The sequence below is a fragment of the Notolabrus celidotus genome, chromosome 21 (assembly GCF_009762535.1).
Source record: "Notolabrus celidotus isolate fNotCel1 chromosome 21, fNotCel1.pri, whole genome shotgun sequence".
NCBI lineage: Eukaryota > Metazoa > Chordata > Actinopteri > Labriformes > Labridae > Notolabrus > Notolabrus celidotus.
In genome coordinates this window covers 12807167-12829011 of record NC_048292.1, presented here as the reverse complement: position 1 = coordinate 12829011, position 21845 = coordinate 12807167, and the positions used below count along the sequence as shown (strand labels likewise).

The window sequence follows — 21845 nt, the reverse complement described above, 5'->3', positions numbered from 1 at the left end:
CTTATGTTGTCTATTCGTTGTGTTCATCTGTTGCCCAGTCGACACGTTGCCTCAAGTGAATTGCATGCAGCTAGGCTAATGATACATAGTCACTGCCTGATGCAAATGTGTGCAGCACTGTTAAATGTTGTCCTGTTGTGTCTCTATGTGTCTTCTTTAACATTTCCTTATTGCTGCTTCCTGATTGTCTTGCTCCATGTATTTCATGTCCATGGACACTTTCTCAAAGACGGTCATATCATGTCCTTTTGTAGCTTTTAGACATTTTGAACCGTATGGTTCTTTTCTTCTCTTTTTTGTTTATTTGTTTGTTTGTTTGTTTGTGTTTTTGTTTCTCCTCTACCTTCTTATTTTGATCTTATTTTACTGCATTTTATCTTTTAATCTTGATCTTTTTAGGGAGCCTTTTTAACATCTGGCAAGGGACTACGGATGTAAACTAGCCTTTTAGCTAACTCTGGCATATTTACAGAAGTGTTAATTAATATGCATGGTCCTTTTAGACAACAAATAAATAAAATAAATAAATAAAAATTACACGAGGTATTCCCTTTAAAAAGAAGTAGAAAATATATGGTTTCAACTCTCAAAAAAAAATGCTTAGTAATCGCGTATAGCAGTGAGATAGCATAGTTGTTAAGCTGTTCTTTGGGACTATTTTCAGCCATGGATTTATACAACTAAGGCACACTTTACAAGTATCACAACAGCATCTTTAAAGCTCCTGTAAGGGTTTTTTTAGTTGGTTATGAAATAGACTGGAATTAATATTGATGCCTCTTTATGACCTATGAGAGCAAACCAGACCATCAGCAACAAGACTGACTTTTTCTATGTAGTTATTTTTAGCATATGAGACCACTGGCGCAGGGTAGGTGACCGGCAAAGTTATTACACGCTGCCGAAACAGCCTTTTCAAAAAACAATTGATTCTGTACATGGTAAACATTTGACTGTTAAAAAAATAGCAGGGGGTGACAGGAAGAGAGATATGGGATGCTGCTTTGTCCATCATAAGCTCCTCACAGGAGCTTTAAGATTGACTTGAAGTAAATACCATAATGTAAAAGGTGTTTGAATGGCAACAAAGGATTTCAACCAAAATGACAGTGAGAACCATTTGTGACACAGAGTAATGGTGTATATCGTTGTATATGCAGATGATGCAGTCATCTTTTTATGGGATGTGTTGGCAATAAGAAACACACAGGGTATCCCAAAGCTTAACATTTAATGGGAACATTTCTTCTCAACTCCACGTCAAAGGAGGTAAAAATAGCATTAAAACTCACATTGATGAGCTCGATCTCCCAGATCTTCTTGACCAGCTCCATGGAGGTGTAACCATTAATGAGGAAAGACTTGGTGTAGTCGCCCAGCTCCAACGACTCCAGCCACTCTGCCACAGATGTGGGGTTGTTGCCATCATAGCCAACCGGTCGAACCTTTGACACAGAGAGAATGAAAGGGTTAGAAAAGTGATCTTGCCAGTTCTGTATTTTTAAATTACATTGTTTTTGTCCACAGGATTTAACAAAACTTTGAATTTCCTGGACTATTAAGCATATCTTTCACATCTCTACAAGCTCAAATTTCAATAAGTTCGACATTAACTCATCCTCCTTTATACTCTCATGAATGTACTGACACTGTGAGAAAAAATGAGACGTGTTTGTCTCTTTCCAGCCCATATGCTACACTTCCCCTAACCTGGAGGAGCAGCTGGATGCTTTAGGTACACTCTGTACAGACGCTAACTAAGTCACAGTCTAATTCTTATATAACATGACAGCTGTGTGGATCCTATTTACACCCTATTCGATACATGCGCTCTGGTTCCTTCTTCATTATCTATCTTCATTCTGTTGCAGCAGCCTAGTTACAACACAGGGGCCATTAATAATTGAAAGATTTATAAATATATATGCACGGTTAATAGCCTCCCCAGTTCAGCAGGATGCAGCAGAACAGATATGGAAGCAACTGATACTGAGTATATTTTTCAAAACAGGGCATGACTTTGCGACTACATGCAGCATTTAAATCACGTACTTTGCGTTTTTATTTCGATGCAAAAGGGGACGCTGACAGCAGGGGGTTATTGTCTTCAGTGAGATGCTTTTGAAATTATTCATCATTTATTCGCTTTTATTCTGACAGTCGAAACAGCTTCAGAGACTTTACAGCACTTCAAACACACATTGCACATCCTCTACCTAAAGTAAAACATGTTTGCCTGCATGTGAGGGCAGAGAGGAGCTAAAAGTTTACATTTTTTAAAGTGTTTTGGAATGTTCAAGGAGCGTGAGAAAAGGAGAGTGCTGACTGGAGATCAAAGTTTTCTGGGTGTTTGAATGAAACCTGCTTATCTCTGAGCTTTTTCATCCTCTCTTTTGCAGACTCCTTTTTGTACTCTCTCTCTATGCAGTCACACACCTTTGATCTTACTTTTAGTCCTACACACTCACACTCATACAAAAAAGTATCTGACCTTGCTCAAACTTTTCATAAAGTCTGAAAGCATTTTGTACATCATTTAGAAATCCATCTTCTGACTTTTAAAGAAAGTGTTTGCTTTTTTTCTGTGCTCAAGAAGAGTTAAAAATGTCTGCATGTTTGTTGTTCAAGTGTTACAGATGCAGAGCAGCACTTCCTTGCATCGTTGAATTTGATGTGGTTAGGATGCTGTGCTCTGTAGCTCGGCGCATACTTTCCAGAATCCCTTTAACTCCTCTGCGCTTTGTTTAAGTATTCTGCAGAACATGTAGAGGGATATCCAACCATCCAAAGAGAGTCATATCACACGCAAACACAGATGGAGCAGGAGATTTGGCGAATTTTATACTTAACAAAGTGGATTGGCTGCAGATACAAAATTAGGACTCATGTTAACCAAACAATCTGCTTTTGAAACTACAGACATAAATAGTTCCAATTTTGAAGACCTGCATTGGGAACCTGCATGTGACTGACATCATGATAAACCCTGATTAGAGGGTCTGGATTAAGTTATTGACTCAGAGCTGCACAGTATTGATTTTCAGCACTACTCACCCTGGGCAGCAGCCGTATGGCCTGCAGGAGGCGCTGTCTGTGGGCTGAGTTGAGGATTCCGATCTCCAGTAGGTCTTGGTCCTCCACCACATTGCTGCCCTGCAAAAGAAGAAAAAGATATCTATAGTTAGATTTTTTTCAGAAACTTTAAACCTGGTTCATAGACTGTATAAAAAGATATATGAAGTTCTCTCTATCAAAAGGACAGCTCGTCCTAATGGGTAAACTTCTGCTCCTAGCGAGGCTATAGATACTGTTTCTATGGATTCAGGAGGAGCCTCCATCGGTCACACAGTGGTACAGAGAAACATTCAAGGCTTTTCCTATGGGACACCTCAGTGCTAAATTAAAGGGTATGACAACCTATGTTATAATATTTGGCAACCCTTCATAGATTATCTTCCCACTGATCTGGTTGGCTTACTGCAGAAAGGGTGCCAGCATTTTATCTTCAAAAATACGTCATAATCTTGTTTTTTCCTTTGACATGTCATTTAGATTGATAAGATTGTCTCTGATATGATATATGTTTTTTTTTTTTTACATGTATATTTTTACTTTTCTTCAGTTATTTGACTATGTCTGTGCTGTCTTGTTCTGTGTTTGTTCTGTGTAAAAATGAATAAATGTATATATATACAAAAAAAAAAAAAGATATATGACATGAGAGAACCCTAAAAGTGAAGCCAAAAGATTTAGAGCTCTTCTGACTGACAGCAAAAGTTTAGGTCATGAAGCCTGCTTCCCCAATGATAAACATGGCTTCTGTCATAACAGTTGTTATTACACTGATTTATCTATTTAGTTTCAAATAGTTATAGGAATATATAGAACCTGTTCCAGATGAGAACCAGGTCCAACTAATTTGCCTTTATGCTCAACAGTTCCCTTATCAATGTCTTCCCCTAAGATCCCTTGTGAATGCATTCCAGTTTATTTTTTTGATGTAATAATAATCAATCGCTGTTATAACTATGAAAACCAAAGATGTATTTTGTAGTTAACAAGGTCACTCTTTGAACCAAAACACTGATCAAAAAGTGTTTGAGCAGAGCAGTTAAGATATGTATGTCCTTAAAGTATGTTTGGTTAATGTGAGGGTCAGGACGTCAATACAACAGCTTTGAGAGCTTCTCTCTATTGGGCCGACTCCGTCTCCAAATGCGTTAGCAAGAAGGAGGTATTTTAGCATTACCTCTGTATAACAGGGGAAGGTGGAGGCCAGAGGCTGTATAAAAGATGGATGACATGCCAGCCCCCTAACACTGAAGTCAAATTATTTGGTTCTACGTCAGCCAGGTGTCTTGATTTCAAAATACATCACCAGTGTAATGTGTCAGCACTCCTTGTGGAGGTATTTTGGCTTCAGTTTTTTAGAATGTGGTGTCCTGTCCATATTTGTGGAAATGGCTTTGATCCAACATTTCTAAAGTGTCAGCAATTGTTTGGCAAGACTCCTGATAGTATTTAAAAAGTTATGGTCTGATTATATTAGGCAACTTTTCAAAAACGACAACCACTTTCTACGGGACCACTCTAGTATAAATGCCAGTTTGAGTTTTTTTGGCTAAAATGTATGAATACTTAGCATTTTGGCTGCCCAGTTTGAGATGCAAAGACAACTGAATATATTTGTCCAACTGTTCTCTCGACTTTTGTTGTTTTACTTTGTAATCAAAAATAGTTAACACTAAGCTAAATTATTGTACTGCATATGCTGCATAATGCTATGTGTGCTACACTGAATACTTATAGGCTGCAATGTTATCTACTAAACAGGCCTTTGCATCAATTTGCATTGCATTCTTTTCAAAGACAGCTTTCTGTAACCTGTTTTTTAATAAAGCAACCAGGAAAAAAAAAGGTCATGTTTGATGTCTTTGTTAAAGACTCTGGTACACATACTGAGTAGTCTGTAGGGCTATCATTCAAAGTTTCACCTATAATTAATCCAATGGGAAACCTTAGAGGTCTATCAGTCAACCCCCTCCTGAGAGTTAGAATAAGAGAGCGTGCATGAAGACAGTTAATTAAAGAAAAGATGGAACACATGGAGGGATGGGATACGATGTGGTGTGCATAAGAAAAAGCCAACTCAGCCAGAAATACCAGAAACACAGACAGAATGTGAAGTGAGGCAAGTTAATCTCCAAATGGTGGTAAAGAAATTGCAGCGGGAGAGGGACTGTGTAACCAGCCTGAAGGCAGTCTCAGGACCATCCACACAGCCACATTAACACTCTCCACTGAGGGATTACACTTGTCAGTCTGTCCACATCTCCCTCCTATCAACTAATAGCTGATAAACATCGTAGAGATGCGGGGAAGAATTGCAGGTAGATATCAGGTGTCTGCGTTTTGGTTTCTCGGCTGTGCTCTTGTCCAGGAGTCGACTCTGGGGCTGCTTTACTTCAGAGAGAAGACAATTTACTCTGAGGCTGTGACATTTTAATTCTAGATAGGAAAGAGATTGCTTTGGTTTTCTGCAGAAGTACCCTGTAAAAGTTTGGACAGAGAAATATTTGGCTTTACTTTTAAGCCTCTAGATCTCCAAAGCCAAGTGGCACAACTAATTGAAAGATATTCAAATCCTGGGGCACCGGTTCAGCTTAGCAGTTCAAGAGCGTGTCCAATATTCAGAGGCTGTAGTCCTTGTCACAGCAGTCGCTGGTTCAACTCCCAGCTGTCATCCTTTGCTGCATGTCATCCCCCACCTCTCCACTTCTCTAATCCTAAGTAGATGGCTTTCTAGCCCAGGTTACAAAATGGTCATGACCTGACGAGAGACTAAAATACCAAACATGGAGGAAGGTGGAAATGCAAGTTTTTCAGGAAACATAGGACCAGAGCTGGAGCCAAAGTTAAAGCACGAGTGTCTAGAAGTTAAGTATCTTAATCCTCTGGGAGAGTGTGAGCTGGTGGTCCCATGAAAAACACATCTGAGCATGTGTTGAAGAACTATGAAGAGATCTCCAAATAGTGCTAGAAAACTAGAGCGTAGAGGAAAAACATTGCACAAGAACCATCAATGAGTTTAGTTTCAGACACTGAAATCTCTGCCTTCAAGCAGAAACCCCTGGTCTTGAGAAATGAAGCCAATGCGTAAGCACTAAAAACTACAGTTCCCCAAGTGTCTGCTTGAGGCTGGCCCCAGCACTGGAAACACAGACACACACACACACACCCGTTAAAAGAGACAAAAACAAACATGTTTACAGCCTTGTATGAGCACACACTGTATGGAGGGGCAATGCTTTTTTATAACTCATTAGTTTTGAAGACATCAAAATTACAAGATCGCATAATTAGGGCATGGCTGACTTGACTGACAGGCGGGAACATTATAGCAGTTAGCAAGGAGGCTAAAAGCCCGCCAAATTCCACCTCTTTGTTCATGTTAGGTCAACTGAAAGCTAGGTTGAGTCAGCATTTCCAATATGGCAACAGCTGGCAACAGGCTTCAAAACTCTGCTTCAGAAGCCAATAGGTGACGTCGCAGAGACTTCATGCATGTATTACACAGTTTGCTTTTCTTTAAATTTCTAATGTGCAACTCAGAGCTCTGAGGTTAAATCCTATCCTAATGAGGCTATAGCCCTCAAAGTAGCTAACCCAAATTTAAACCCACCCTGTGGCTCTTTTTTGCATGTCATTCCCCAATCTCTCCGCCTCGTTTCATACTTTTTAAATGTCCTGTCCTCTCAGTGAAGGTCTTAAAATGCCCCAAAAACAATAATTATAAAAAGTTTTCTTTTACTATTTAACTATTTATCTTTATCATCTTTTCTGACACCTTTCCTGTTCTAGTGATTCCAGACCATAGACTGTATAAATAATGGACGTAGTATCCATGACATCACCCATCTGTTTCTGGAGCGATGTTTTTTGTTTTTTTGAAGTTATATTTTGGGGCTTTTTCACCTTTACTGTCATGAGAGTTGAAGAGAGACAAGAAATGTGGAGAGTAGAGAGTGGGGGAAGACATGCAGTAAATGGTCAACCAACCGGGATCGAACCGGCGAACTCTGAGACGAGGACTATAGCCTCGATACATGGGGCGCTTAGACCGCTAGGCCACCACCAGCGACCCTGGAGCGATGTTTTTAAATCAATGGTTGGCAGGAGCCATATTGGAAATGCTGAACTCAACCTAACTGCTGTCGAGCTAGTGTGACATAAAGAGGTGGGCTTTGAGCCTCCTCGTCAACAGCTACAGTGTTCCCACCTTTCAACCGAGTCATTGGAAGACTCGTAATCTCAATATCTACGAAATTGCTGTGATATGAAAAAGTTCACCCCCGTACAGTGTGTGCCGATCAAGAAATGAGCTATCCAGACTAACCTCGTGTTTTGTACCAGGCTGTAAACATGTTTTTTTTTTCTGTAAAGATCGGCTTTTTTAAATCGGTGTGTATGTGGTTTCCGGTACTTCCGGAGCCAGCCTCAATTGGACACTCGAGAAACTGCAGTTTTTAACACTTCCACATTGCCTTCAATTCTCGCTGCTGGAGGTTGCCGCTTGTTCCAGACAGTATCTTCTCTCTGATGGTCTTGTGTGCTTTTGTAGGTAATGCATAACCTAGTCATTTCGTTTTTTTTTCACAGGAGCTTTGATATATGTAGTTACATTTTTGTTCACACTTCGTGTGTAACATGAGGTTAGGTTTCAGCCTATAGTTTGTGTACACCCAGAGTAGAGTTTCCCTTCCAGGCAATGTTGCAGTGTTTCTCTAAAGGTGATTCCATGTCGTATTTCAGCCTCTTTGGGTTGACTGTCTCTTTAACGTCTGAGCCACTGCAGCTTGATGTGGTCAGTTTTGTTAGATTTTTTACTTAAATCCCCAAGCAGGATGAAAGTTTAAAATGTCACCATGCTTTGGACAAAAAGTCCCCTTAAAAACCAGAGTGATGTAGCTGCAGGCTTATTAGTAAAACTTTGTCTCCAGGGCTCCATTAGAGTGTCCCTGCACTGACTGTGAAACTTGAGGCAGCAGCTGATTGGACTCATCCTGTGGCTAAACTCATTCCTTCCTCATTTTCCTCACCGACCTGAACACCGGCCGGGGCCTTCTGTGAGCAAAGTGCAGTTTATAGATCAGCTCCCAGGCTGATTAATAGAGCCCAGAGTTAGCAGGCTACAACTTCACAGCGGAGTAATGACTCGCGGGGTAGATAGTGGGGGGACTCAAAGGCATGACTAATTGCTCCCTGTTGGGATTCTGACAGAAAAGATAGAGTTCCTTCATGTTCTTTCTTTCTCCAAATCTGCCTCATCTTGTTTCCCTTTCTGTCCTAACATTATGTTTGTCCCATATCTGCCATCTGTTGATGCACATGATGGATCAGGGTAAAAATATCACTCGGACACATCAATACGACTCCACTTGGGATTAATGACTATGCTTTCAAGGCTTAGATTTCCCTCCTGATACCTGATATGCTGTGTATTGTGTACCATTCAAGTAGAATAGGAGATATATTTCCAAACAAGTCGATGCAGCACTTATATGAATGCTAACAATCCATTCTGCAGGAGGGGGGAGGAGTTAAGCAGCCGTAGAATCAATCATATTGCCATGGCCTGTGGTTAGCTTGTGATAGTTGGACCGCAGCACTTAAAATGTCACCGTAGTGGGTCACAAACACTCTGAGCGCTTGGAATTAAAATTCAGGCAGAGTGGCAGGAGGGCTGAGGCAAGACCAGAGAAGGAACAAAAATTTATATTCAGCAATGAAATTGAAGGCCATTATCACCGCCAACAAGCTTAGGCGAGTACTACAAATCATTCCTGGACTACTATCTCTCCTCTGTTCTGCTCTTTTCATGCCTGTATTCATCCCTCGCCCTTTTTCTCTCGTTTCTTTGCCTTCCTCACATTTCTCTGCAATCAGAGACGCTGCCCTGTATCATTTACTATTCATTCTGTCTCTGTCCTCGCCTGCACTTTTAGTCTGTCTTTAATTCTCTATTTCTTTACAGAGCTGTTGGGGTTACATTTATCTTGTGGGGCATATGTGAAGAAGAAGAAGAAGCGGCGTCTCAAGTTTTCCGACTTGGAAGCAGGGTAATATTCATAAGAATTTATCCTCCTGAATAATACATTCCTTTATGAGGCAGATTAGAGGTTCCCCTTTCAGAGAAATATGGATACTAACAATATTTCATTTCAAATGTTGTTGTTTTCTCTGTCTGAGGAACAGTTGGGTCAAATTAATTTCCCCAGCCGGGTGGCGGCTCTTATCAGCTCCAGTTTCTTCAGTTCCCGCCACAAGACATCAAGCTTTATCTCTTCATTTCTGTTATCTACCTCGTGCTGTGCCCCACTTTGTGTTTGTAATTCCATGTACAGCCCAACCCTGCTCCACCTTTGTCTTCATAATCTACCCTCTGGCTTTATTTCGAGTCATTTTGCTGCTTGAAATCAAATAAAAAGGATTGTGATAGAAGAGCTTCACACACTTCTTCTTTCCACAATCAACAAAGCAGTGTTTATGTGGCGTTCATGAGGGTTCCTTTAGAACTCCCCCTTTCTCATTCTGGTCACACTTCTTGGCGTGTCGTGTGTCATGTTTATGTGCACGTGTGATGGTAATGATGAGTGTTAACAGGGGCAGTCTGAATGCTGTCAGAGGACTAAGCAAGGTGAATGGGCTCTTTGCTCCACACTGGTCCCATAAAGATGCCAAAGATCCACCATTAAACGATTCTCAGCACGCATGAACAAGTGATCCCTCTTTTCACCCATTCCTGATTGGATACATCTGAAAGAACTCCAATGCAAACATTCGTTTAAGCTTCAGGGCTCTGCTATGAATTTATTCTATCGAACTCCTTTTCTCTGAGTTTTTACAAGTCTAGTCAGCATCTGTATTCAGAGAGAAACTCCAACATGCTAACTTATTAGCACTAATTGACAGAGAGGCAAACTTAGCGACTACCTGTTAAACAAACTGGAGCATTTAGGAGCTAGATTTAAGGTCTTCATTCACCAGTTTACCCAAATTAAGATCCAATAATAATTTAAAAAGTTTGAATCTGGGGCGCTGGTGGCCTAGCGGTCTAAGCACCTCACATACAGAGGCTACAGACCTCGTCGCAGGTGTCGCCGGCTCGATTCCCGGCCGGTCGACCATTTCCTGCATGTCTTTCCCCGCTCTCTACACCCCACATTTCCTGTCTCTCTTCAACTGTCCTGTCCAATAAAGGCAAAAAGGTGAGAATTTTTTTTTTTTTTAAGTTTGCATTTGATTCAAAAAGCTGCAATAATACACGTTACAATATGAGAATCTATGAATAGTGCAAAAAGTCTCAACTCAGATATTCATCATTCAACTAGTGTTCACTCAAACTCTACAGAGCCATCCAGCTCATTAGGCTGCTCTCATTGGCGTTGTTTCCAACGGCAACAGGCAGCTCTGATAAACTCACTGCTTCCTACTTGCACAACAAACAGCATGAACAGAGCTAAAGACTGGCTGGTGAGCGGAGCAGAGCATTAAGCAGCTAAATAGATGAATACTGATTTAGGGTGCTAAATGTTAATGTTGCCCTGTGTGTATTCACATTACTGTAGATTTAGTGTTTTGAGAAGAAGATAAAAATACCTCCCTGTAGTTTTTGCTATAACCGCTGAGCAAGCAAACAAACTGTAGCATGCACTCTCTATTTGCTTTATTGTATCTAAAGTGTCCTTCGCTAGGAAGCAGTCATTATGTTGTGTACAGTATAAACAAAATAAAACCTACATGAATTTCATTTCTTTGCTGAGTTGTCGTATGTATTTACAGTCCTTAAAAAGCAACATAACTAGTCTGTATATTGTGTCCTTCATATCAAACACCATTGCCATAAAAACCACTCCGCCTCCCTGACATCAATCTAGCAGCTCTCGTCCTCCAATGGCTGCTTAAGGTGAATGGACACGCCCCCTCTCATGACCCCCATTAGTGGGGAACGGTAGATTGGACTGGTACATGTTTATAAGTGCATGACTGCATACATTCCTTCAAAGTACATGGAGCCTTTTACTGATCTTAATACAGATCTGACTCCAGGTCAAATTCATTTGCAAACTAATCAGTTCTGCAGACATACTTGAACCGGCCATGAGATGAAAGAAAAAGCTTTTATTTTCCAGCACGCTGACTTGTCTCAGGTTGATTCAGCCATTTAAGTTGATTTTCTTGCACCGAGTGGTGCTGAAATGAATCTGACCCACACCTCTCCTTGAATCGGCGGCCAACAATCAAACCAAGCGCTGCAAATACTGATCTAATCCCTGTAGCCTGCACCCAAACTGCATTTATATCCATTTGTGGTCACCACTGAGTTTTTTCCAAGGTCGAAAACATTAACTGTGTTTGATTTTTCTCACGAAAAAGTAAAAGAGGTTAAAAACTCCATTCAACAAGAAGGACTCCAGAGAAACTTTAAACAGACAGAAGACCCAAAGAGAGTGGCCCAGTCACAAATGGGACTTTGAAGTCACACTGATGTTTGCAAGGCTTTTTCATCTCAGCTCTTTTCAATATTAATTGTATCCAGAGGCATAACAAAGGAGACGACTAAGCTACTGAGTAACATTTTTAGACATGTGGGGCGAGCTCAGGACTGAAGAGAATCCCCAAATCTCTCAGAAGCCCTGCCAGAAATTGTTAGAGACTATAAAGGAGGTGCAAATGAGAGTAGGATATGTTGCTACGCTGATATGATGCCGTGTGTATGCGTGTGTGAATCATGGTGTATCAGTGTGAAGGGAAGGGTTGGAAAATGAATGAGGGTTCACATAGGGACATGACAAATAGAGAAAAGACATTTTAAACTTAGTAAACATCACTAATGTGAGCAGCCTGTGTGTGGCAGTAACAATTGCCTGGGCTCTCAGACAGCTGCTTCACTGACTCCTACCTCTGTGATTCACACACATGCTTTAGGAAAACAGATGTGACCCAATGTAAACACATAGAAAGTGTTCATTAAAAATTGAACTACCATTTCACTGTAGCTCAGTATGACACAGCCAACATTGAGATGAAATAATCTCATATTGTAATAAAAAGAAGATATATTTGATGCGTACATCATCTTATGTGAGTTAAAAGGCAGTTTTTGGATTGATTCTGTGCAGCTGTATTAGGTCAATGATAGGGTGTGCATTTAATGGACTCAGCTATTAAACACTATCATCATAGCTAGTTAGAGCAACAGTCAGTTTAAATAATTCATATTCTTATTACTGAAGGTCAGAAATACTGGTCAAATTTTGTGTCTAATGTTGCCCCATGTGAGTCAACAGCCTTTGAAGCGGGATTCGACCCTTGCTGCATGTTGTTCTACACCCTTTCTTTCCAGTGTACTACTCTATCCACATGCCTATCTCTCAGTAAAAGCATGAAATCCAACAAATATCATTGAAAAAAAAAAGGCGTCTAAGCTGTGGCGCAGTCACCTGTCCCTAGCTGGGGCTGTAGCTGCGGTTAATGACTACTGCCATTGTGCTATAATGCTCTGCTACCCAGATGTAAACAAGCACAGACTGTACACACAATTCAACTTTAAAAATATTGACCAAGAAAAATAAAAACTGAAGCACAAAAATAAGAAGCAAGAAGTTTTTTTTCCCTTTTTCATGATGTCTTTATGTGTCCCATGAATCGCTTTGAATTGACTTGTTGCTGAATTGTACTCATAAATAAACTTGCCTTGTCGATTTTTTCAAAAAGAGAATATTTTGTCCTCATCAGTCGTCCCTTATAACCTGACAAGTTATTTAATATCAGATCCCTGCTTTACTGTTTCTACAGAGTGTATTTATAATTTAAATATCAATATAAATCTACTTTCTGACAGTAAAAACTCAAGCATGTTGTGCTCACTACAGATAGCATCTCATAGCGTGCCGTGGTTTGGCAGTTTTTTGATCTAGAAAATGGTGACAGAGTTTCACATAGGCTGTGTCAAGTTAAACTGGTATATAAGCAATGCTTAACCAGTACAGACGTTACACTACAGGGAGGACTAAACCCTGTGGTGCTAGCTCTGCTATCCTTAGCCACACTGGGTAAATCAATTTGACATTCGTCATCCAAGACTCTGTGATACTGTGTTTAGTTGTGTTAAAGAAATTGTGCTAAGTTTGACTGTTTTTCGAATGTTTTCCAACCTTCAGGCTGCACATTCAGTTGGAATCAAACATTTTGTTTGGGAATGGAGTTGCTTTCGTTGCTTCTGAACATCAACTACCGAAACGACTAGCCCAGTACTTTCTTGTGAGGTGAGACGATAAAAAACAAGTGATCTGTGAAGAGAAAGTGCTGACAAACCAGCATTAATGACTAAAATCAAAGGATCCTGTCAAATGAACTGTCTACTGTGACTTTCGTCTCGGGGGAACTTCAGTAACTGAAAGAGTGTTGTGCAACATTGAGGACACAGTACATGTCCAACTAGTCATGGTCATATGTACCATTATGTGATCTGAACAAATGTTTCACACCTGTTTCTATCGTGGGGGAGCTCAGATATTGAAAAGTGAAGCCGATGCAGAAGTGCAAAAACAGTGCAGTTTCTTGGGTGTCCACTTGAGGCTGGGTACAAAAGCCAATAATTCACATTAACCCCCACGATATCAGACTATTTCCATGTTTTATACATTTGGGTTTAAAAGACAAGGTAATGGAAGGATGGCTGTTAAAACTATAACAAATCAAATATGTCTTGTTCGTTGAATTGTTTGTTACATTGTTATTGTTATATGAGAATGACCTGTGACGGTCTTAGGATTTTGACAAATCTGAAAATGCTACAAGTAAAAACATGAAACAAGAAACAGCTTTCGTATGCTTATTTTCTTTTGTAGAAATCAGTGAACTTTAGCTACTCAGTTCTTTCATGTTTTCTCTATTTAGCTGCTTTGCTTCAAGTAGCTGTTGTGATTATGATCAATGAATCATCTAATGAAATAATACTCTATGTGTAGAGTATATATGAGCAACATATTCAAGATTTAGTTTTGCCTCCATCATGCCAGCAAAGGTATATTGAAGTATGAAGAATAAAGAGGAAAGGGAGAGTACTGGTGACGTCTGCTTGATGATGTGTTAGTCGCAGTCTGGAGCTGCTTAATGTGGAAAATTATAATTAGCGACTGCAGAGATGTGAGACGCTTCAATGTAGACAAGTAAACACACACAACTAGATATTACACACAAATAATGGCAGCTCTCTATAAGAACAGAAACCACTTAATATCAAAACCAAATAAGGATTCTTTCAAAAGCCAAAAATCAGACACATTGACCACGTGTGGGAGAAACACAAAGAGAGAAACAGAGAGATTCTGTGATTTCCTCTCAGTTGCCAGGGTAACCACATGAACAGATGCAGGTCACACTGAGTGGAGGACCAGGATGCACACACATTTCACACACATACATGATAGCATCCTAAAAATGTAGATATACATTTTGTTTATGCGTCAGGACAGAACACGTGACTGCTTTACCTTCTCTATCTGCTAGATTGCTTGGCACGATTATACAATGAAAGCAGCCAGCAGCTCTGTCTCAAAGGAATAATGTAAGGTAGAAGATGATATTTAATAAGAATTGAAGAGGAGTTTGAGTTTTACAGATTTTAACATGAAAAATCCAACAGTCTTTTGCAGTGTAAGGTTATTTTCAGAGCACACCACACAAATGCTCAACTGGCTAAAATTTACCCAGACACTGACGACACTTGTAATAGATGCAAGAATTCACCTGCTAATCACTCACATATGTTCTGTTCCTGCCCGCAACTACAAGGTTTTTTAATTAAAATTTTTAACACACTAGGAACAGTATTTAATACAGTCCTTCTCCCTGACCCACTTACTGTCCTATTTGGAGTCCCACCTTCTGGAGTGTCCAACCTTTCAGCGACCAAACCGCACATCCTAACCTTTATGATTCTGCTAGCCAGAGACGCCTCATCCTGTTCAGGTGGAAGCACCCGCTCCCTCCTTCCCATAACAGCTGGCTCAGGGAGATCCTTAGTCATATTCAACATGAGAAGATCTGATTCTCATTTGCTGGGTCAAGAAGTTCTTTTGACAAGACCTGGAGGCCCTTCCCCGAATACTTAAACAAAACAACTGTTCACCCAAATGAAGCTTAGTTGCCCTCTCTCTTTCCCCTTCTCTCCCCCTCTTCCTTTTATCTATCTTTAATGCCTTAATGTTTATTCAACTTTTGATTTGTATTTATTTATTTTACCTAATTTTGTTTGTCTGTTTGTGTTTTTTCCAATTGTCCATTGTATCTTTATTTAATTATTTGTTTAACTGGTTTCTTTTGTATTATTTAGTTAAGGATCGTCGTTGTTGTTGTTTGTTTTTTCTTATGTAAGTAATGTGAGGTATGGGTGGGAGGGGCTTGGGGTCATGGTCATGAAAAGGCCAGTAAAATTGTTGTATTGTGTTGTATTGAAGTACTGCCATTGGTGCACACACTCTTTGTATCTCCTTTTTTACACTGTCAATTCTTACATGCACTGTAATTACAGAATCAATAAAAAGAATTGTGAAAGAAAAAGCCAACATGCTCAAAGGCAGCTCTGAATTTAGCACCTGAAAAGGAAGGAGTTAGCTAGGCTAGAGGTACTTATAGTGGGGCATTGAGGCTAGCTAGCCAGCGTTTTACTTTAAAATGACCATAAACATGAGATAAATTAGATAGATTTCATCATAAACCTTTGTATTTGCAAACAAATAAAAAGTTTAACAGTTCTTTAATTATTGGTTGGTGTTTTTTCTATTTCAAGTTAGCCTGAAGTGACATGCTGCTGCTTTTGGTTTATCTTAGCTAGCTAGCTAGCAAAGCAGGACAGTACATAAAACAACTGCCAATACCAGATAGGGCTGACCACTTTGTTTAAATGTATGCCTTTTAATGTTACAGTCTAACTGAAGAATACATTAAAGATAAGCGAACTTGCCAATGTACTGAGTATTCTCTCTATCATGTCTTTATAGAAGTGACTCTTGTTGTTGTAGCATGACGGCTAATGATAAGGGCTAAGAAAGAAAGAAAACTCTCAGTCTTCAAATTACTTTTGTAATGTTTATGAATTGTAGTTGTAAGTTCTTTGGCTTTTAACTCTTTTAACTTATATTTCTTTGATCTTTTAAAGTTGTCGTTGAGAATTAAGGTCATTACCCAACAGCGACAGTTTAAAACTTAACATATATTCCTCAAGTCAGCATCCCTGTGCTCCTCTACATTCTGTCCTTTCTTTCTGCCTCTGCTGCAGTGTCTCTCAATTTGCCTTCATCGCTTCTTTTTTCGTCTCATTTATCTTTCATTTGCCCTTCTTGTTGTGGGATAACAGTCTAACTAACAAACGCACTGACACACAGATACAAACACACACACACACACACACACACATGGATCAAAAGAGTTTCTGGGTGCAAAATGACCAAGGGAGAATCTCTCTCTACGTCACTGAAGATAAAAGCACCAAGAGATAAAACAGGTTGCTTCCTAATTCACAGGCTACAGGTGGTCTGATTCCTATGTGCGTTACTTTAAGTGAAAATGCAAAACAAAAAAAACAACTGAAAAAGCTTGGTTCTATGTTGCATTTTTGTTAAGTTGTGAGCATGTATGTCTGCAGCTCGCTGCTGAAGATGTGGCGTAGGATTTCTGTGCGTAGGAGGACCTCACATGGCATCACTGGGGAGAGGCAGTGATGATGGGAGAGGAAGAAGGAGAGAGAAAAAATGATACAAAGAGGCGGAAATCCAATAAACCAAAGAGATCAGAGTGAAAGGGAAAAAGCTGGTCACACTAATCACTGCAAAGACAACAATTAGAGATGATGAGCTGCACCTAGGGGAGCAAACAGAGCTTAGTGGGAGGTGGGACAAACAAAAAGAGGAGATTGCATTTAAAGCATGGGTGAAGAGCAAAAGAAAAGACAAAAAAAAGGGGGGAAATAAATGCAGAATAAAAGGAAAAACTTCTAGAATCTTGATTTTTCTGCTTCCTTTTGATCCCATTAGTGAAAACACTCACCATAAACTGGACGTTGTCAAATCCATTGGCCAGCAGGTGGTTCTCATACTGGACCAGACCGATGGAGTCAAGCCACTGGCCCACGGACTGCAGCGGGCAGCGGGGACCTATGAGGGGGTGGAGGGGTAAACGCTTGAGTAGGGAGTAGCCATCCACGCGGTAGCAGCGGCAGTCCGGCTGAGACAGCTGACACTGCCACATCATGTTGTTGCGGGCAAAGTGGCTGTCGAAGGAGCCCGCCATGCTTTTGGGGAGTCTTTTGGCAAGGCAGCAGGAAGGGGGGAGAGGAAAGGGGGAGGCAGGTAAAGGGGAAGAAAGGAGGAGGAAAGGTGGAGGAGGAGGCGGGAGGCTAGGCTAAAGGCATGGTGAGGATGGAGGGGATCAGCATGCAAGGGTGCAAGCAGGTAAAGGGAAGGCAAAGGTGTCCAGTTGCTGCTTTCTTTGAATCCAGCCTGGGGTAGGATAGAGGGGGTGAGGGTAGAAGTTGTATCCAGAAAAGAGTTCCTATCCTGGGGTTAAAATCCTACCAGCGATGGGTGCTGGAGAAGACTGGAGGTATAGATCCGCAAGCAAAAGCAGCTGTGTGTTTGTCGCGCACAGCAGAGGAGCCTCTTTCTTTTTCAGCTGTTGCGCTCGCTTGGCTGCTCTCTAGCGCGTGTGTGTGTTCGCCAGTGTGTGTGTGTGTGTGTCAAAGGAAGAGAGAGAGAGAGAGAGGGAAAGAGAGAGAGAGAGAGAGAGAGAAAGAGCGAGAGCTGCCTGTGCTGTAGATTTCTCTTTATCAAGTACTCCCACTCTCATCTGTATGCTCCTGCAGCCTCCTCTCTCTCTCTCTTTCTCTCTCTCTCCCTCTCTCTCTCCCTCTCTCTCTCTCCTTTCTCCAAGCGCTGCTTTCCTCCCTCATTCCCTCACCCTCTCTCTGCCTCACTCGCTCTTTTGCTCTCTCTCTCTCTCCACTGTCTACCTCCCGTCTCTGTCTTCTGTCAGGGTGTCGATCGTCACCCTGCTCTCCCTACATATATCTGGCTCGCTCTGCTGATAATAGCCATCACAAACAGCATCAGCTTCTTTGTCTGCAAGGAGCTCAGCTCCCTCCCACTCACACACACACTCACACACTCTCTTACACACACACACACACACACACGCACGCACGCATGCACACACACACACACACACACAAGCCGCTGAGTGTATGTATGCAGCCGCAGCTATACCAAGTGTTTCTATGTGTGTGTGTGTGTTGGTGATGGTAGGAAATCTTTGGCACAAACAGGATTTGTCCCCTATGATGAGTATGGTTAGAAGAGGCTTTGCTTTCAAGAGAGAGGAAGAGGGGAGGAGGGAGAAAGAGGGGAGGAGATCAGAAGGTGGAGGATGGGGGAGTTAACGTAGGGAGATGGGGGATGAATGCAGTAAAGTATCGAGGGGTTCAATATACGCAAGTGAAGAAAAAAAAATGGCAAAAACAGGCATTTGATGCACAGAGGAAAGTCATAAAACAGAAACATCCATGCATTTATACAAACTGAAGGATTATACTCGTTCATTATAATGCAGGTCTTCATTTTATAGTTTTGGCCATCATTACTTTAATAGAGAACTGTAAGTGCAAGGTAAGCAGAGAGGTAATTCTCATTCCTAACTTTCTGGAGCTCCTTCTCTCAACAGGAATCTTTAAGATATTCCTTATCAATAAAGAGTGGTTAACAATGGCATCATATCCATCTCTTCAATATTACAATCAACGCAACCCCAAATCTACGACTTCCCTAGAAGCAGGCTTTTTCACCGCTGAGGGCATGAATCTTCTGAAATAAAGCAATTTCTACTAATGATCCATTATCTACAGTTATTCACATCTATATGTCAGTGAAAAGTCTACTGTAATTATTAATTTGAAGGTATTGAAATAAGTTATATTATCTAGAAAGACACAAGAAAAAAAATGGATTTACCTCTGATAATTCAATCCAATTTGCTTCAGGAATTTTTGTGGTACCATTTCTAAGATTTTAATACAGTGAAAGAAAAGCTCTGTATTCTGGAGGTTCCCGGGTTTACTGATGTCTAGGAACCCTATAACTAATATACCATAAAATCCAGGATATAAGTCACATGGGTATATAAGATGCAGTGTGTTTCTGAGGGGTCTCCCAGAAGAAAAGAGATTTAAAGTGTTTACTTTCGTGACAATTTTAATTGTGTTCAGCAAAGTCCAAAATGTGCAGTTTATGTGCAGCTGTGTAGCTTTATTTGGTACCTTCCTGTTAGCTACTAGTGCGGTAGTTGAGCTCAGCAAATTGTAACTCAAACCAGCACTCTGGAATGTTTATATGCTTAAAAGTATGTCAAATCAGACTGGACAGAACGTACAACTTCACAAACTTAAATCAAGAATAGAAACACACTAGATCACTCCCAACCCCCACCCTCTTTTTTATTTTTATTTTATTATTATTATTATTATTATTATTATTATTATAAGTAGTAGTAGTAGTAGTAGTAGTATTATCATCATTATAATTATTCTTATTATTGTTATTATTATTTTTTGCACTGTTATTTTGTTTTTGGTTGTTTTGAGTTTGGGTTATTTTATTGTTACGTCATTTTTAATTTAATGTATGTAAAAATATGGGGGGGGGGGTATGGGGTATGCAATTTACTTGAAAGCACAGTGATCTAGAAAGTTGCAATTGTTTTCCATGCAATAAAGTAATACATTACAAGTCTCCTGTCACGCCTTGATAGTTGTGGAATTAAGGGTTTAGCACTCAGTTGGTTTCAATCCTACCTGACAGACAGAAGTTTCTCTGTCCATTTGGGGGATTTTTCCTCTGGGACAGCCCCTCTTACTTGTGGTGTTCCTCAGGGGTCTGTTTTGGGCCCTATCCTGTTCTCATTGTATATGCTGCCCCTGGGATCTATTTTCCAGAAATATGGCGTCTCATTTCATTGTTATGCTGATGATGTGCAAATTTATATGCCGTTCAGCTTAAAGAGGAATGGATCCCTGCAGTCCTTATTCAACTGTTTGAAAGATGTAAAGTTATGGCTGAGCCTAAATATTCTGCACCTTAACGAGGAAAAGACTGAGGTCATTGTATTTGGACAGCCCCAGCAGTTCGATGGGAGCACTCTCGGCCCTCTCGCAGCAAATGTTCACTCCTCTGTAAGGAGCCTTGGAGTTCATTTTGACAGAGCCTTCAAATTTAGGAAACAAATCTCTTTTGTGGTTCAGTCCAGCTTCTTCCAGCTGAGACTCATAGCGAAGGTGAAGGCATATCTCCCTCCTAAGGATCTAGAGAGAGTTGTACATGCCTTTATTACGGCTAGGCTTGATTATTGTAATTCTTTGTATGTGGGCTGCGTGCTCTCCACTGGCTCCCAGTCCGTCACAGGATTGATTTTAAAGTTGCACTTTTAACATACAAGGCCCTAAATGGATTGGCACCATCCTACTTGGCTGATCTTCTCCATGCTCACAACCCAACCCGAGCACTGAGGTCAACAAACCAGCTGCTCCTGGATGTGCCTAAAAGTCGCCTTAAAACCCGGGGAGACCGAGCCTTTGCAGCAGCGGCCCCCAAGCTCTGGAATGGCTTGCCACTCCAATTAAGATCGGCCCCAACTGTTGAATGTTTTAAATCTTTGTTGAAGACCCATCTCTTCTCTTTGGCCTTCTACTCGTGAAGAGGACATTAATATCCTGTTATGTTGTTGTTTATTGTTGTCTTCATGTAATTTTTACTTTTTACCTTGTAAAGCACTTTGGCCAACACTGGTTGTTTTAAATGTGCTATATAAATAAAGTTGACTTGACTTGACTTGACATTAAAATAACAAAGTACAGCATTGTTTTCTTTAAAGAATCGATTATGACTGAACCAGGGAGTCTAGCTGTTAAGAAGTGGCACCACTAGGCTCCTGTCTTGCTATGCATCCAGCATGGTTTATGCATAATACCTCACTCTGCATACCCCACTGGTATAAAGGTTGCATTGGTGTAGCTTATCTTTTAGATGACATAAAAATAGTAAAACTTAATATATTCCAGTCTAATCTTAACCATTAGTAATGATAGCCAAAACCACAAAGACAACTTGTTATAACTCAGAATTAAATTTTAAGTTACATTTACTCAAACTTTCATGCATACAGATTTGTTTTTTTACCTTTGGTGTCGTCCTTGATGTCCAATCCACTTCCTATTCCTGCCCCAATGGAGCTCATAATCTTGTCAATCTGAACAAATGGGAGAGAGAGAAAAAGACAGAGGCAGAGTTAGAGAGATGTACAGCAAGTGCAAGAGAAAGTCATTTCCCAGTAATAAGGCTAACCCCTATTTCTGGATTCAAGTGTCACATAATATGATCATTATGGCAGCCAGCACGCTGAATGTCGGTGTCTCCCCTGTGAATTGAAGAGCATGGAGGAGCAGAGGGGTGAAGAAGAGACGTTAGTGTGAAACTTGGAACAGAGCAGAGGGGAGATAAAGGAAGTGGGAAGCTGGATTGAATGGAGCTGCTGCGGCTTCATTAGTGTCGGGCTGCTGGCTGTAGACCCATGATTACTGACCCCAGACCTGCTGCTAACCACTGACCTATGAGACCTGCACATCCATTCACCTGTCAGGGCTGCTGGCTCACTGCGGGTCACAGTAATTTGGCCTGGCTGTGAGCTGGTTGGGACTAGTGTCAGCTCTGACGAATGCAAACTGTGTTTACATGCTG

The 21845-nt window shown here is 40.7% G+C and overlaps 1 protein-coding gene across 5 annotated transcripts in view; it reads right to left on the bottom strand.

Moving 5' to 3' along the window:
* Positions 1 to 21845, bottom strand: part of anks1b (ankyrin repeat and sterile alpha motif domain containing 1B) — a 375728-nt gene that overhangs the window by 63591 nt on the left and 290292 nt on the right. For all 5 annotated transcript variants that reach the window (XM_034673234.1, XM_034673233.1, XM_034673237.1 and 2 more), the window contains 4 exons: positions 21288 to 21357; positions 17113 to 17219; positions 3055 to 3153; positions 1293 to 1445 (listed from right to left, as the gene is read on the bottom strand). In XM_034673234.1, coding sequence (XP_034529125.1) covers positions 1293 to 1445; positions 3055 to 3153; positions 17113 to 17219; positions 21288 to 21357 — 429 coding nt within the window. The remainder of the gene's footprint in view (positions 1 to 1292; positions 1446 to 3054; positions 3154 to 17112; positions 17220 to 21287; positions 21358 to 21845) is intronic.